Source organism: Sorex araneus, chromosome X, assembly GCF_027595985.1.
Source record: "Sorex araneus isolate mSorAra2 chromosome X, mSorAra2.pri, whole genome shotgun sequence".
Lineage (NCBI taxonomy): Eukaryota > Metazoa > Chordata > Mammalia > Eulipotyphla > Soricidae > Sorex > Sorex araneus.
This window is the reverse complement of record NC_073313.1, coordinates 235,080,754-235,098,662: the sequence shown is the minus strand read 5'-3', so window position 1 is coordinate 235,098,662 and position 17,909 is coordinate 235,080,754. Positions and strand designations below refer to the sequence as shown.

General features: G+C 41.0%; 2 protein-coding genes across 2 annotated transcripts in view; one reads left to right on the top strand and one right to left on the bottom strand.

The window, feature by feature from the left end:
• The window catches only part of SUMO1 (small ubiquitin like modifier 1), a 34,824-nt gene extending 23,005 nt beyond the window's left edge, over window positions 1-11,819 (top strand). Inside the window, exons 2-5 of the mRNA XM_004601278.2 lie at window positions 2,714-2,788; window positions 6,773-6,850; window positions 8,965-9,036; window positions 10,990-11,819. Of these exons, the coding sequence (XP_004601335.1) occupies window positions 2,714-2,788; window positions 6,773-6,850; window positions 8,965-9,036; window positions 10,990-11,058 (294 nt within the window). The 3' untranslated portion in view covers window positions 11,059-11,819. The remainder of the gene's footprint in view (window positions 1-2,713; window positions 2,789-6,772; window positions 6,851-8,964; window positions 9,037-10,989) is intronic.
• The window catches only part of KIAA2012 (KIAA2012 ortholog), a 130,473-nt gene continuing 123,711 nt past the window's right edge, over window positions 11,148-17,909 (bottom strand). The window contains exon 21 of the mRNA XM_055122694.1: window positions 11,148-15,847. Coding sequence (XP_054978669.1) covers window positions 15,709-15,847 — 139 coding nt within the window. The 3' untranslated portion in view covers window positions 11,148-15,708. The remainder of the gene's footprint in view (window positions 15,848-17,909) is intronic.

The window sequence follows — 17,909 nt, the reverse complement described above, 5'->3', positions numbered from 1 at the left end:
TCGCTCCAGCCACTTTATTTTATTTTTTGCTTTTTGGGTAACACCCGGCGATACACAGGGGTTGCTCCTGGCTCATGCACTCAGGAATTACTCCTGGTGGTGCTCGGGGTTACTCCTGGCTCTGCACTCAGGAATTACCCTTGGTGGTGCTTATGGGGACCATATGGGATGCTGGGAATCGAACCCGGGTCGGCCGTGTGCAAGGCAAACACCCTACCTGCTGTGCTATTGCTCTAGCCCCTTTTTCCCTATTTTATAGAGTATCTTTTTTAGTGATAGTTTCCTTCGACGCTCAGAAATCTTTTAGTCTGATGGAGTTCCTATTGCTTTTTTTTTTTGCTTTAATTTTTCTTGCCAGTGGGGCTGCATCATTGCCCTCATTTCTGAAGTCAGTATCATGGAAGTTTTGCCTGTGTTTCCTGTAGTGTGTTTTATTAACCCTCTTGTGTTCGTACTGTTTTCTTTTTCCTCTTCTTACTTACTCTTTGTATTTTTTCTTATTTTGGTTTCCCTTTTTGGTGGACATATCTTATCTAGATTAAATGTAACAGTTTGCATAATCAAAAATAACGATATAAAAGTTTGCTCTGCCTCTTTTTGTGGGGGTGGGGAAGGAGGGTTTGGGCCACACCCAGTCAGGGACTATTCCTGACTGTTGAGGAGTGAGCCTGGCCATGTTTTGGGGGAACTCTATTCATTACTAGGATTCCAGACAGAGTCAGCTTAGGCAAGCACTTTTTTTTTTTTCTTTTTGAATCACACCCAGCGATGCTCAGGGCTTACTCTTGGCTTTACAATCAGGAAATTACTCCTGGTGGTGCTTGGGGAACCATATGGGATGCTAGGGATCGAACCCTGGTCGCCCTACCCACTGTACTATCACTCGGGTCCCTCCGGCAATCTCTTTAACTCCTGTAATCTCTGCCCTTTCCAGAACTCCTCAGGTGACCTTTACTACTTAGTTTTTGGTATTTCTTTCTAAATTGATTTTGCTTTTACTGATACGGTGAGGTTGTGGTTTGGTTCTTTTGTTTGTTTGTTGTGGGGGTAAGGTTTGAGGTTATTCCAGTGATGCTCAGGGCTTCTTCTGACTCTGCTTGGGTGTGTGGGAGATCATACGCTGTACCAGGAATCACACCTGGTGGTGCTTAGGGATTTCTCCTGGCTCTGCACTCAGGAATTGCTCTTGGCAATGCACAGGGACCAAATGGAATGCCTGGGATTAAACCCGGGTCAGCCACATACAAGGCTGACCTTACCTGCTGTACTCTCTCTCCAGCCCTTGTGCTACATTTAGTATTTAAAAAGTGTTATTTCTTGCTTTGTTTTGTGTGTTTGGGCCACACCTACTGGTGCTCAGGCTGTATGTATCCTGGCACTATGCTCAGGGATCAATCCTGGTGGGACTCGGGACCATTTGGGGTGCTGGGGATTGAATCCAGGTTTGGCCATGTGCAAGGCAAGTGTTCTGCCTGTTGTACTAACTTTCTGGCTCCTCTTAATGTGTTTTGTGATTGGCATAATTTACTTTTGAATAGAATGAGGAGATAATCTTGGATTCAGAATATTCGGTTAAGAATTTAGAGGTGGGGGGACTGGAGTGATAGCACAGTGGGTAGGGCGTTTGCCTCGCATGCCATGCAGTGGACCCAGGTTCAATTCCCAGCATTCTGTATGGTCCCCTGAGCATTGCCAGGGGTAATTTCTGAGTGCAGAGCCAGGAGTGACCCCTGTGCATCGCCGGGTGTGACCCAAAAAGCAAAAAAAAAAAAAAAGAAGTTAGAGGTGGGGCTGGAGCAATAGCACAGCGGGTAGGGTGTTTACCTTGCACAAGGAGGACCCAGGCTGACCCTGGTTCGATTCCCAGCATCCCATATGATCCCCTGAGCACCACCAGGGGTAATTCCTGAATGCAAAGCCAGGAGTAACCCCTGTGCAAACCGGGTGTGACCCAAAAAGCAAAAAATAAATAAATAAAATAAATAAATAAAATAAAAAAGAATTTAGAGGCTCTGAGGGGGCCAGAGAGATAATAGAGTGGGTAAGGTGCCTTGCACACACCAACCCAGTTTGATTCCTGACACCACATTTGATCCCTCAAGCCCACAAGGAGTAACTGAGCTCATCTGAGTGTCACCCAACCTCTACCTGCCTCCCCCACCCCCTTCCCGCTCCACAAAGAACTCAAAGGACAGACTTTCTTGAATACTGGTAGTAGTGGATTGTAAGTTGTTTCCAGTTTATTCCTTGGTGCAGCTGCATTTCTTTCCCTTTTTTCTTCTTTTGGTGGTTTTTGGATCATACCTGGCATTGCTCAGGGGTTAGTACTGGCTCTGTGCTCAGGAATCACTTCCTGTCGAAACACCCTACACACACACCCCCTACCATACCGTGCTATAGAGTAGGCCCTGCAGCAGCATTTCAACATGTTAGCTGTTAGAAATGCAAATTACATCTCTACCTAGACCTACTAATTAAATACTGGGAGTGCAGCCCAACGATCTCATCAGGTGATTCTGATGCACAAGGCAAGTTTTAGAACCCTTGCTGTCAGATAATATAGACCCCTTTATTTTGTTTAATTGACTTATGAAAAGAAATGCTCAGTGTTTGCAAATGTAGATTTTGTTTCCTGAGTGAAAGTAATGGTTAGTCTGGAAGTAATTTAAGGAGCCTATAGGAAATTTCATCTTGAGTTTTGCTTTTCTTTTAGGAGGCAAAACCTTCAACTGAGGACTTGGGGGATAAGAAGGAAGGAGAATACATAAAGCTGAAAGTTATTGGACAGGTGAGTTTCATTATTTTTCTCCATTGAATCTCCTTGAATGTGTGAATAATTTCTGAAATAGGAAAAATCAAGGAAGGCAAGTTTTCAAGAAAATGGCATTTCCATCTATATATCTGGGGGAACAAAATACTAATAACTTTAAAAAAATTACTCCCTTGGGCAGATTTAGAGCATTGTAATTTCTTCATATAAAGCCTTTTTCTTGATTAGCATGCTTCAGTGGCAAGTATAAGAATACAGCAGACTGGGGGCTGGAGAGATAGCACAGCGGGTAGGGCGTTTGCCCGGCCGACCCGGGTTCAAATCCCAGCATCCCATATGGTCCCCTGAGCACCGCCAGGAGTAATTCCTGAGTGCAGAACCAGGAGTAACCCCTGTGCATCGCCAGGTGTGACCCAAAAATAAAAAAAAAAAAAATTCTTCTTTTGCTTTTTTTTTTTTTTTTAGGGGGGTCACACCTGGCAATACACAGGGGCCACTCCTGGCTCTGCACTCAGGAATTACCCCTGGCGGTGCTCGGGGACCATATGGGATGCTGGGAATCGAACCCGGGTCGGCCGCGTGCAAGGCAAGCGCCCTACCCGCTGTGCTATCTCTCCAGCCCCGAAAAAAAAAAAATTCTTCTTAAAGAACAAAGTTTGTTAAAATCTTGCCCTTGCAGTCATTCATTTGGTAAAGAGCTGGAGCGATAGCACAGCGGGTAGGGCGTTTGCCTTGCACGCGGCTGACCCGGGTTCGATCCCCAGCATCCCATATGGTCCCCTGAGCACCACCAGGAATAATTCCTGAGTGCAGAGCCAGGAGTAACCCCTGTGCATCGCCAGGTGTGACCCAAAAAGCAAAAAAAAAAAAAAAAAAAAGAATACAGCAGAGTGGTGAGGCCAGGTAGGTCAACCCTTAAACAAAGACCTTTAACCTTTTCCTGATTCTTTTCTCTTTCCTACACCTCATTTCTCTAGACAGACCTTGACCTGTAATTTATTGACGCATATTGAGACGTTAGTCCAGTTTTCCTTAAATGTGCCACCCCTATCCCCAAATATGCAGAGGGCAGTGGCCATCCAAGGTGCAATTGGCCTTTTTTTTTTTTTTCCTTTTTTCACTTAAGGAAGGTAGATTTCCAGGAGGACACTTAGTAATTGCTTTCTGAAAAGATAGGCCAAATAAGTTTGGGAAACATTATGTGAGCTAATAAGATTAGCTGAAAATTATCGGAGGAATAAATTATATTATTTTAAAGGATGAAAGACTGGAGTGGACTCCCATTATTAAAGTTCCTTTAATGGGGTCTGAGCAACAGTACAGCGGGTAGGGTTTTTGCCTTAACTCATGGCCCACCGGGTTTGATCTCTGGCATCCCATATGGTCCCCTAATCACTGCTACAAGTAACTCCTGAGTGCAGAGCCAGTAGTAATCCCTGAGCGTTGCAAAAAGCCAAAAAAAAAAAAAAAGATTCCTTTATCTTTTTCTAAACACAAAAGATTAAGTCCTCTAATTTTGTGCCATTGTGAGATGCAATTTTTTTTTTCTTTTAAGTAAAACATTTTATTTGGAGGTTTTCTTGGAATGGGAAGGAAGGAGAGATAGTGAGAGTGCAGTGCGCTCAAGAGAGAATACCGGCTTCTCCAAAAGTGGAGAGAGCCCCTACACACACACTCCAGCATGAAAGTACACATCTCAAGAGGGGAGATGCAGGTGACACATGTGCTTGGGGGCCACATGTGCTCGGCCACATGGGCACAAGCAGCACAAGGGCTCAGGCAGCATATGTATACTGAGATGCAAAATTTTGCTGGTTATTTTGAAAGTTTTTAGTAAAGAGATAATTTAAACACCATAAAATTCACTGTTTAAAAGTGTCTAATTTAGTTGATTTGCTTTTGAAACATTGTTATCCTCTTAGAAAGATACATTGTACTTACTAGATCACTCAACATCCTCCTCTCCTTAGCCTTTCTGGCAACTACTAAAGTAAAAAACTTTGTCTCTATCTGTCCTTAGGGCTTTTTCTATTATGAACATTGTAATCATGTGGCATATGATCTTTTGTGTATGTTTTTTTTTTTCACTTAACAAAGACTTCAAGAAGTGTGTGGTGTGTGTGTGTGTGTGTGTGTGTGTGTGTGTGTGTGTGTGTGTGTGTGTGTGTGTGTATGTTAGGGCAGAGGGAGGACACTGGTTATGCTCAGCGATCACTGCTGACAGTGACTGTATGTGGTGCCAGGGTCAGTTGCATGCATGGAAAGCTCCTTCTCTGTTGTACTAGCTCTTCCCCTTTTTTTTGCTGCTCGAGAATCTTACCTATGGTCTGACCCATGTGAGGCAAGCATTTTACCTTTGAGCTTCGTCTCTGATCCTTCAATATTTCATTTCATTTTTTTTCTAGTTTTTGCGATATCCACCTGTGCTCAGGGCTTCGTCCTAATGTGCACATGCGATTGAACCAGGGTTGCCTCATGGAAGACAAGTGCCTTACCCACTGCATTACTTTTCTGACCCTCAATATTTTATTTATGTGATTTCCCATTTTGTGGTATAAATACATCACATTGATTCCTAAGCTAATGGGCATTTGGGTTGTGCCTTCATTTTGACTTTCTTTTGTATTTGGGCCATACCGGGTATTGCTCAGGTGTTATTTCTGGCTCTGTGCTTAGGATTCACTCCTGGCAGTGCTTGGGGAATCATATAGGATGCCTGAGATTGAACCCTGGTCAGTTGCATGCAAGGCAAGTGCTTTACCCGCCTATACTATCTCTCTCCAGCCCTTATTTTGACTCTTGCAAATGAATGTTGCTTTAAAAATTTACATACAGGTCTATTTAAATGAAAATGATTTTATTTATGGTTTTGGTGTATGGGCTTCTGCTAGGGCCTTGGGAGAGCATGTGTGATGTTTGGGATCAAGTCCTGGTTGACCGAATGAAAGGCAAGCACCCTACTTGCTCTGCTATTGCTCTGGCCCAGAAAAAAGTTTTAAGTTCTTTCTTTCCCTTTGCTGTTGTTGATGTTGCAATGATAGGTTAGCAAACATGCCTGGTTGTGGTGCTTGCATGTTTTTTTAGCTGTGATGCTTATGGAGTGGTGGTTTGCATATCAGGTTGCAGTGTTTGCACATGTGCTCACTGGGGTCACACTCTTAGTTGAGGTACACAAATGATGGTTTTGGTGCCTGCTGTGCTTGATTGAATGCTTAGTTTTAAAACTGGGTGTTGAACTAACAGTAATGCCATATCATCACGCCTGGATGTAGTGCGTTGCTAGCGATCCAGCTCACGACCTCATGCTGGCCAGGCATACACTCTACTGCTGAGCTTTCTGATTCTTCTATTATTTTATGGCCTCTGCCTGCTTTGTAGGTTTGATCACCTTCAGCCACACATTATTTGGTGGGGAGGAGGAAAGGGAAGCTTCATGGTGGTGGGGTGTGCTCAGAGGTCACTCCTGGCTCTTCACTCAGGAATTACTCCTGGCAGTGCTCAGGGAACTACATGGGGGGAGGATGCCAGGGATCGAACCCAAGTTAGTTGTGTACAAGGCAAGCACACTTCCTGCTGTACTATTAATCCGGCCTTAAAAATAATTATTTTTAACAGTCAAATAATTTGGTCCAGTGCCAGAGAGGTAACTCATTGGGATGAGAGCATGCTTTCCTGCCCAGGATGCCCTGGATGGATTGGTCCCTGGCATTGCAGGCTTCCTCAGCATTGCCATTAGCTACTCTCAAGCACAGAGCCTGGAGTAGTTACTGAGAATACTGAGTACAATCCCAAAACTAAAAAGGTATATGAGATTCTTTTCCTTCTGGAGCTACCTGAGGGAAAAAATATTTTGGTCTGAAAGTATTTTTTCTCTATTTCTCTTCCTTTATATTTCCTGTATGAAGAGATTTTATCTTTAAAAATTTAACTAAAAAGATTTGGTTCAAGCAAAATAAATAATTTGCACAAAGAGGGATAATTTTTTTACTCTTTTCTCCTTAGGATAGCAGTGAGATTCACTTTAAAGTGAAAATGACCACACATCTCAAGAAACTCAAAGAATCTTACTGTCAAAGACAGGTTTGTATGTTTTGGTATTAAATACGGTGCTTTATGTGTTACTAATTTCTCTTTTAAGGAAACTTACCAAAAAACCTCAACAGTAGTCCTCATATCTTGTTTGTTTTTACCCCCTGTTGAACCATCTCAAAATTTGAATTTTTTAAGGTATGTGGATGGAACGAATTTGAAAAGCAACTCAGAATTATAAAAATAAGCTCTACTAATGTTTCTGTTTTGATAGTTTATCTGTATTGTAGGGTTTGAGAAGTTGCTTCAGGAAGTCCAGATTTTTTAACAAGGTGATACAGCTAGAGTTAATTTTTTTTTTGCTTTTTGGGTCACACCTGGCAATGCACAAGAGTCATTCCTGGCTCATGCACTCAGGAATTATCCCTGGCGGTGCTTAAGGGACCATATGGGATGCTGGGATTCGAACCCGGGTCGATCGCGTGCAAGGCAAACACCCTACCCGCTATGCTATCACTCCAGCCCCTAGAGTTAAATTTTTAACTGGGTGGGGTTTGGGGGCACGTGTGTGACTGTCAGGACTTCTGGAAGTACAGGGAGATGGGGGGGAGATAGCCCATCCCTGACTCCGTGAAAGCCTTGAGATTTCAGTCACAATACCTGCATACCTGAGTTTTTCAACAGATTAATTTCTGGATGAGGCTCTTCTGAGCAGAGGAGTACAGTTGGGAGCATGGTGATGGTTATGGAGTGTGGGGGTTTTCGGCTGGTAGGGCTCTGTTTGGGCAGTTGGGGGCTCACCCGTCCCTCTCCAGGGTACCATGGATGACTCAGCCTGGCATGGGGTCTGAAAGAATCTCTGCATCTTATTGTTCTCTCTCGAGATTTATGAGTCTCTGGATCATGGCCTGTAAAAGAGCTTAAATCTCAGGAGTCACTAGGCAGGGCTTGGGGACCATATATGGTGGCAGGGCTCAAGCCCAGGTTGTCTGCATGCAAGGCAAGTGCCCTCCCTGTTGTACTCTCATTCCAGCCCATATAATAGATATATATATGAATGTATGTGTGTGTGTATATATATATGTATATAATATACATTCACCATCATCCGTTGCTCATCGATCTGTTCGAGCGGGCACCAGTAATGTCTCTCATTGAGAGACTTATTGTTACTGTTTTTGGCATATCCAATACTCACGGGTAGCTTGCCAGGCTCTGGCATGCGGGCTTGATACTCTCGGTAGCTTGCCGGGCTCTCCGAGAGGGGTGGAGGAATCGAACACAGGTCGGCCATGTGAAAGGTGAAATACACATTCATATATAATATTTTTTTAAATAGTTTTTTAGGGGTTGAACCCAGGGCTTGACACATATGAGGCATATGCTCTGCTACTTAGCCACATCCGTGGCTCTCAATAGTAATGTTTTGGATCCCAACACAAGATTGTTTTTTATAAAAGAGCCTTTCCAGGTTTGGTCCCCAAGTGCAGAGCCAGGCATAAGCCCTGAGTATTGCTGGGTGTGGCCCCAAAACCAAAAACCAAATTAAAATTCTTTTTCAATGATGCTTATTTAATATAAACTGGAAAAGTTTATAAATCAAATGAAGAGCAAACTTGCCGGGGCTCATATTTATGCATAGTGAATATTGAAAAGTTCTAATATAGGGGGATCTCTCTCTCTCTCTCTCTCTCTCTCTCTCTCTCACTGTACAGATTTAAGAGGACTATAGAATAGTGGTCAGGAACACAGGTTTAAGGAATTGATTTGGCTTTAGAATATTGGATGACTGTGTGCCATCTCCAAGTCTTAGATTCCAGCTTTAATTGGTTGGCTTAAAGGTCTGAAGTACATCTTTGCATGTAAGAACCCTGTGTTCATTCCTGGCACCAGATGGTCCCTTAGTATTGCTTTAAACACCACTGGGTATGGCCCCGTAACTGGTGGAGGCCGGGAAGATAAGGGAGAAATGCCTTTCTTCCAGAGTTGTTGCAGTGTTGGTACAAGGAGTGTCTTGTAAAAAGATGCCTAATATTTTAGTTAACATTCTGTTAAAGCACTCATATTTGTTCTTTGTGTATTCTGTTACTCTCCTTTAAAGGCGTTATGTATATATTTTTATATGTATCTGTAATATACATATATATATATTTTAACTTTTTTAGGGAGTTCCAATGAATTCGCTCAGGTTTCTCTTTGAAGGTCAGAGAATTGCTGATAATCACACTCCAAAAGAAGTAAGTATAATTTCTTCTCCAAAGTCAAAAAATTATAAGTTTTACATTGAATGTTTCATTGGTATTCAGTTGCTCTTTCTTTGTGCATTCTGTGATTAAGTATATCATTCATCAGAATGAAAGAAGAGGTGGCAGTGGGAACTGAGTACTGAGCTTGTCATAAGTAATACAGTGTAGATAGGTCTTCCTCAAATTTAGCAGATAATCTCTTGGTGATGATAACTTTATGGTTTAATTTTAACTTTCAGACTAACTTAAGAACTTGACACGAAAACATCATATATATCAGTATATTTGCTCTGTTAACTTGGTTGATATATTTTAGTGCTACTGTCTTTTTAATAGTTTTATCAGAAAGAATGTGGTTTTCTTTATGTACACTCAAACTTTCTATCTGCCTATTGAGGCATCTGAAAGTTAAGTATTTGACATAGATTCAAAAATGACATTTCTGGGGTGTTTTTGGTAGTGGAAATATTAATTTATTAGTTTGGCTTTGCGCCCACACCTAGCTGTGCTTGAGGATCACTCCTGGCAGTGCTCAGGGGACTGTGTGTGGTGCTTATAACTATAACTTTTTTCTGTTTTTTTTTTTTCCCTCTTCTGTTTTTGGGCCATGTCTAGTAGTGCTCAGGGCTTACTCCTGGCTCTGTGCTCAGGGATCACTCCTGATGGGCCTGGGAAACCATATGGGGTGCTGGGAATTAGATCTGGGTCAGCTGTCTGCAGGGCAAATCCCCTACCTACTGTACTAGATCCCCTGGGTTGGCCACAAGGCAAATTCCCTCCTGGCTATGCGCTCCAGCCCCTCTGGCCCCAAGTTTGAAATAGAAAAGTTACAAGAAAAGTTACAAGAAAAGAAAAGTTACAAGAAAAGTTACAGAAAAGTTAACACAGAAAATTGTATAACAAGAATAATACACAGAAAAACCCAACTAGAATCATGTTTTTAATTTTTCGTTGCTTTTTACTTAGGGTTTTTTTTTTTTTCCACACCCAGCAATGCTTAGGGCTTAATAATTGTGGTTCTGTGCTCGGGAATTACTCCTATGAGTGCTCGAGGGACCATACAGGGTGCTGGTGATTGAACCTTTGTCTGCCAAGTGTAAGGCGAATAAATGCTTTATCCTGTACTATTGCTCCAGACCTTCTTTTGTTGCTTTTTTTTTTTGGGGGGGGGGTCGGGGAGGGAGCTGGTGTTGGGTCACACCCAGTGATGCTCAGTGGTTATCCTGGGTCTGCACTCAGAAATCACTCCTGGCAGTGCTTGGGGGACCATATAGGATATCGGGGATTGAACCCAGGTTGGCCGCATGCAAGGCAAACACCCTACCTGTTGTACTATTGCTCCAATTCCTTTTGTTCCTTTTTTTAAAAATAGGGGCTGAAGAGAGTACAGAGGTAGGATGCTTATCTTGTACATGACTGACAAGACTTGATCCCTAGCACCCCGTATGGTCCCTTGAGTCTGCCATACCTGACCCTACTTGGAGCTGTTCCCAGCTCTGGACGTGTGGTTCCGAGTGGTGCTCTGGGACCATATAATGCTGGGGCTTGAACCTGTGCCTCCTGAATGCAGACCATCTCCTAGTCCCTCAGATTGAAATCTGAAAATAACTGCTCTTTAGAAAATAGGATATCTTGTTATTATCTAAGCTGTTGTGCATACTTCATTAGATTTAAAACTCCTTTAAGATACTTGTCAAAAACCTAGTTTAGTATAGAGTGAATAAGCTGGGAAGTGCAGTTGACTCCACAAAGTGAATGACTTCATAGAATCAGAAGGAAAGACATACTTCCAGTTCTTTAGATTAGAGGAATCAGGTGTCATAGTTTTAGGACAGTGCAACTATGGACTAATTTTGTTTCTTTTTGTTCTCTGAAATAGTGTAGACATATACTTGCTGCCTACTTAAAAATAATACTCTTATTTTTCTTAATTTTCTTTTACAGCTGGGGATGGAAGAAGAAGATGTGATTGAAGTTTATCAGGAACAAACAGGGGGTCATTCAAGGGTTTAGATATTCTTTTTATTTTTTTTCTTTTCCCTCAATCCTTTTTTATTTTTAAAAATAGTTCTTTTGTAATGTGGTGTTCAAAAAAGAATTGAGAACAGGCACCCAATCTCTTTAAAACATCTGGTAATTTGAATTCTAGTGCCCATTATTCATTATCATTTGTTTTCATTGTGCCGATTTTTGATGATCAAACCTCAGTCCCTTCATATTGTCCTCTCCTTTTAGAAAATGACTTGTGTGCACAGAAAGGCCACCTTTTGCAGGGACTGTGCATTTTCAGGCTTGTGATAATAAGATCGACCAATGCAAGTGTCCATAATGACTTTTCAATTGGCCCTGAAGTTCTAGCATGTGAATGCTTCACTCCTGGACTATGCCTTTCAGTGGGAGATGGAAGTTTTTCAGAACTGAACTGTGGAAAATGACCCTTCCTTAACTTGAAGCTACTTTTAAAATCTGAGGGTATGGACCAAAAGAAGAGGAATATCAGATTGGAAATGATGACAGCTATTATGAGAGTAATGACTAACTCCAAAGATGGCTTCACTGAAGAGAAAGCATTTTAAGATTAAGGAGAAATCTTGTCAGAAGATCCCAGAAAAGTTCTTTTATTAGCAGTTAAAGTTATTCCTGCAGAAGTGTATACAACAGAACACTGCTCTTTTTTGATTTTGTTTGTATTTTTTGGCCTGGGATATGGGTTTTAAATGGACATTGTCTGTACCAGCTTCATTAAAATAAACAAAATATTTGTAAAAACCGTACTAATGTTCATTTTATTTTTAATTGTACAGAAAAAAATGCCTAAACAGTTTTCTTGCATAGTACTGGAAATTGATTTATACATGGTACAAATACATTTTTTCTTCAGAACTGTACAATGAAAAATTTGACTTTGAAGCACTGAAAGTTACTGAAGTGCCTTCTGAATTAAGGATTTAATTAAGGCCACAATATCTTAAATGCTCGTTGTTCTGTTAAAACAAAACAAAACTTGATATTCCTGTATGGTGCATATATCTATGATAGTTAACCAATGCGTTGAATAAATGGGCACAACAAAAATTTTTACTTGATTTATATAAGATAATCTTTTTTCTTTTTAACAATTTACAAAATGTTCTTTGCTTAGTTAAGCTTTGGTATGTCTATATTTTTCTTTCATTTCTTTCCAAAATATTTAAACTTTTGTGTCAAATTAAAATACCAAGTTCTTTATTAGAGTGCTTACCTTTTTCTTTTAATTGTAATGTTTCAGCAACTCATTACATAGTTCAATTCTTGTTACCCCAAATAGAATTTTTCTAACTAAAAGAAGAGCAAATAAGGCGCTGTTGAGATATACAAAGGTGCGGGCCCTAAGTGATAGTTCAGCAGGTAGGGCACTTGCCTTGTATACAGATGAGTCAGATTCAATCCCTGGGATCCCATTTGGTTCCCTGAACACCACCAAGGATAATTCCTGAGTGCAGAGTCAGGAGTAACCCCTCATCATTGCCAGGTGTGAACCCAAAACAAACTATGGTGCTTGTCTTGCATACTGGTTCGGAGTCCAGCACTGCATATAGTCCTCAGAAAACCATCCCAAATAAATGAAAAGCAGATTTATCTCAAAAGCAAAAAATAAACTACAGAATACCCCCTCAAGTCACCTGTTGAACTGGCTTGCCGTGTCAGTTCTTTTATCTGATCCTAACTGAAAAATTAATTTTACTTATATTTTGTGTAGGTAAACTAGGGCTATTAAACTATCACATGGCATTTATCATATAGTAAATAATAACAAGGAATTTAGTTCCATTTCTAGGAAATCCTCATTAAGCTACATATTTCCTTTTGTTAAAAAGATTTTTATTAGACTACCAAGATTTAGAGAGTTATTGAGAGTTGGGTTTTACATACTATGTTCATGTACCAATCCCACCACCAGTGTTGTCTTCTTTGCTTCTCCAGGGTTTCCAGCTTCCCTTCCACCCACCGCCCACCACCATCCCCAGCCTGCCATCTTGACAGCACCATTTTAAGTTTGGTTGTTGAAGTTTGGATCTCTCGTTTTCAGTGTTGCTGACTGTGGTTTAAATGCTTAGCCGTACCACTCCGTTACATCAGCAATGTTGTTCCTTGTTGTTCCTTGTCTCTTTTCTTCTCTCTTCAGTTTCTTTCCTTCTCTGCCCTTCTCCCTATACACTGGACCCAAGGGTGGACTAGTCATCACCCTTTCAAACATTGCACTCCCTTTTCAGTTATTCTGTGAGTTACATATTTCTGTCAGGACCAAGGAACAAATCTGATAGGTCATTTGAACTGTCTGATGACTAGTTTGTATCCTTTGATCTCAATATCTAAAGGTGCCTCAGCATCTGAATGAGCTTGGTTACTGGAAAAATATTTTTCTTGTATATAGTTTATTAGACTTTTCTAAATGCATTGCATTCTGCTATAGTTAATTTAAAAAATAATCTCTAAAGATGCTCAGCATCTGAGTGAGCTTGGTTACTGGGGAGATAATTTTCTTGTATATATATATATATATATATAGTTTATTAATCTCTTCTAAATGCATTACATTCTGCGATGAGTTAAGTTAAAAATGTGCTTCTCGGGGGCTGGAGCAATAGCACAGCAGGTAGGGCATTTGCCTTGCCTGCGGCCGACCCGAGTTTGATTCCCAGCATCCCATATGGTCCCCTGAGTACTGCCAGGAGTAATTCCTGAGTGCATGAGCCAGGAGTAACCCCTGTGCACTGCCAGGTGTGACACAAACAGCAAAAACAAAAAAAAAGTGTTTCTGGTGTGGTAGTGCTGACAAAATAACATTTCACAGCAACAACTTAATAGAACTTAAGTTTGGAAGGGACCTTGAATACCATGTAAGGTGGCCACTTTTACCTGGTGCTTTACTGCAACATCCTAAACTTGTTAAAGAAGGAAGAAAATATGTTTGGTAATGTTAAGGTTCTCCACAAGGATGCTTTCCTGAAGTTTTTGTTCTTCTGTTCTTGGTTTAATTTTTCTCATTGGACTTATTAAACAAGTCACATGAATAAGTGATAGTACATTTATTTATTTATACATTTATTTCTATAGGTCAACATGCTTGAGAAAAGTATCATTTAAGTTCATCAGTGTTATGACCATTTTGATTCATACTGAACATGAATTACTTAAAGCAGGGAATAAAAATAAGTATCCAATCTAAGTAAGTCAAATAACAAAATAAATGAGTTTCTGGATTCTATGTAGAGGTACATTCTTTCAGACAGCTAATAGTTTTACATGCTTTAGTAGAATATTTGAGGCCATCATCTGTAAAAACTAAGTTTTAGAACTGAACAGTGAAGTATAGAGAGGTGCCAAAGGAAATTTGTGTATTGGGGGGGGGGTATTGCTTTAAAACCTTTTTTTATGTAACTTAACTTGCTAAAAGGTCTCACCCTCTAAAACTACTAAAAGATAGTAAAGACAAGTGATCCATTCAAAACTCTTCCTTACATATGAGTGAAAGAACTCATTTACAAACAGCTTGACCTTTGGGTGCCAGCATGATAGTACAGTCTGACCCCCCTGCATACATTTTCCTGAGCACTGCTGGAAACAATTCCTGAGTGCAGAGCCAGGAGTAGTCCCTGAGTATCGCTGGTTGTGCCCAAACCCACCCCCCCCCCAAACAAAACAAAGGACTTTTAAAAAACAGTAGACTGGGGCTGGAGCAATTACACAGTGGGTAGGGAGTTTGCCTTGCATGCGGCCAACCCAGGTTTGATTCCCAGCATCCCATATATGGTCCCTCGAGCACCGCCAGGAGAAATTCCTGAGTGCAGAGCCAGGAGTAACCCCTGTGCAACGCCGGGTGTGACCCAAAAAGGAAAAAAAAAAAAAAGACTGCTTTAAGTATGATTTTGAGTGTGGCTTTAAAAATGGAGTTTTGTGAGTGTCTCTTAAAAGTTCCAGTTGGGAGGAAAACTCCAAGTTTGGTCATTTTAAGGGCTCTAGACAAAATATCTGAGAGAATAATTTTTGACCAATGGTGGCTCTTGAGCATTTGAAAGGTAGCTAGTGTGACTGGAGAATTGAATGTTTTAAATAGCAAGCAACATGTAACTGCTTTTTGGACAAATGCAGCTCTAGAATCTACTTTGAGGGTAAAGGAAAGCCTTTAATAGCTCATTTTCTTTTCATCAAATATCAACTTAAAGTGAACATTAAAATGTCTTATTGTAAGTAGACATTAAAATTTAGGGGCCATTTAAAAGTGGACATTTAAACAGGGTCCAGGAATGGATATATGAATTACCTACTCTTCAGAATTGCAGAGTTTCCATATACTTGCATCTTTTAGATATACTGGCCAAAATGAAACACGTTGACTTTTCTAAGACAATGTCTTATAAACTGAAATGAAAACTAGAGTCTTACTGAAATACGGACAATTTTAGATATGAAAGTTAGATTTATGTGTTTCCAAAGAACAAAGGATTTTGTTGAGTTGAACTGGGCTGAGTCAGTATGTGTGAAGGGAGGCGGGAATGGCTCTCTTAAAAGTGAAGGTGGGTGTGGATTGAGGCAAACCAAATGAAATGGAAATAATTTGGCTTAGTATGAAATTCAGAAAGAAGTTCCTGCCCGAACTTACTTTTCAGTTTTCTTCTGCTTTTAAGGTCTGGGTATTTGTAGGAACTGGAAATAAGAGTAGACCCATGGTCTGGAAATGTTGTGTGTCCACTGCAGACCATTAGCTTCCTTAAGAAATTCTTGGTGGAAATGAAGATGTTTCTTCAAAGCAGATTTTTGCCTAAGGAGACAACCCCGCCCCCAATACCAACACTGATTAAGTATTTGGATTTGAGAAATCATCAGTTCGACTACTGGCAATAGATCTTACAACATAAAGGAAGGTCATACTCTATTCATTTACTAACTACACGAGAGAGGTTTAGAACCTCTCGGAAAAGTGAAAGATGCAACACATTTTAAAAAACTCATTCTTGAGGGGCCGGAGCAATAGCACAGCGGGTAGGGCGTTTGCCTTGCACACGGCCGACCCGGGTTCGATTCCCAGCATCCCATATGGTCCCCTGAGCACCGCCAGGAGTAATTCCTGAGTGCATGAGCCAGGAGTGACCCTTTTGCATCGCTGGGTGTGACCCAAAAAAGCAAAAAAAAAAAAAAAGAAACAACTCATTCTTGAAAGGGACTCCTTTGTTTTAAGATGTGAGACAGACCAAAAAAATAAGAGGATCTGAATCAATGTCACATAAGTTTAAGATAAAATTGAACCTGTTGGCATCAATTTCTAACCTGGATGGAGTGAGGCTTTCTCATACATCCCTTTAGTTACCTTGTTTTTTGCTTTCAGCTTTAGACTAGTTTTAGAAATTTCTCAACACCCCCTTCTGTGACTTGTGAGTTTTCTATTTGTGGAAAATTAGAACACAAATAATTTGCTTTTAGTCTCTACTGATCAAGCCAGCCCTCCTGCTGTGATACATAAAAGACATTTCAAAGTTGAATCAAGATTTGCCTAGTGATGTTTCATAATTTACATAATTGTAAAGTCCAAGAGAGAAGCAACTCTATATATGTGTGTGTATGTGTGTATATATATGTATATATATATATGTATATATATATATATGTATATATATAGCCAAACCTGGCAGTGTGATTAGGGCTTACTCCTGGCCCTGCATTCAGGGATCACTCCTTGCAAGGCTCAGAGAACTAAATCAGGTGTTGAGGATCCAACTGGTTAGCTGCATGCAAGGGAAGTCCCTTACCTGCTTGTATATCCTTAGCCCCAGAAAATCTTGAAATAGAGATGGTCTGGGGCTGGAGTGATAGCACAGTGGGTAGGGCGTTTGCCTTGCATACAGCTGACCCAGGTTCGAGTCCCAGCATCCCATATGGTCCCCTGAGCACCGCCAGGAGTAATTCCTGAGTGCAGAGCCAGGAGTAACCCCTGTGCATTGCCGAGTGTGACCCAAAAAGCAAAAAAAAAAAAAAAAGAAATAGAGATGGTCTGACTACCATCTCTTTCTAGTCCCTTAACCAGTAGTATCTTAGATTTAGATTAAGTTATGGAAAATAAATATCAAGGGGTAAATAGTTTGCCCTGAAAGTAGGGTGATTTGGCTTTCTGTGTCATTTTGTTCCTGCCCATTTTGTTGGTTCTAAAAAGGGATATTTTTTGTTTTCCTAAGGAGGGGAAATTCATGATAGGACTTTTTTTAATTATTTCTTTTGGGTTTGCTTTGCTATAATGAGTGATATCCAGGACTTACTCCTGGTTTTGGGCTCAGTGATCACTCCTGGCAGTGCTGGGGGAACATATGTGATGTTGGGGATCAAACTGAGGTTGGTCACATGCAGTGCAAGCACCTTTACCTCTGTACTACTTCTCTGGCTCTGATACATTTCTCCCCCGTGGCCACATCAAGTGGTGCTCAGGTGTTACTCCTGGTTCTGCAGTCAGAAATTACTCCTGGCGGGCTTGGGGGACCACATGGGATGCTATGGATCGAACCTGGGTCTGCTGTGTGCAAGGAAAGCACCCTTTTGCTGTATTATATCCCTAGCCCCAAACCCTGATATTCTTTGTAACTTTGGGGATCATACCCAGTGGTGTCCAGGCAAACTTTCTCCTCAGGACTAACAGCTCAGGACTGACCCCTGGTGTGACTTGGGAACCCATGTAGTGCCAGGGAGAGAGGTTGGCAAGGCAAGTGTATTATCTTGCCCCTGTATTATCCCTGTGCCTCCAAACTTAGGGTTTTATTTTATTTTTTTTGCTTTTGGGGTCACACCCGGCAATGCTCAGGAATTACTCCTGGCGGTGCTTGGGGGGCCATATAGGA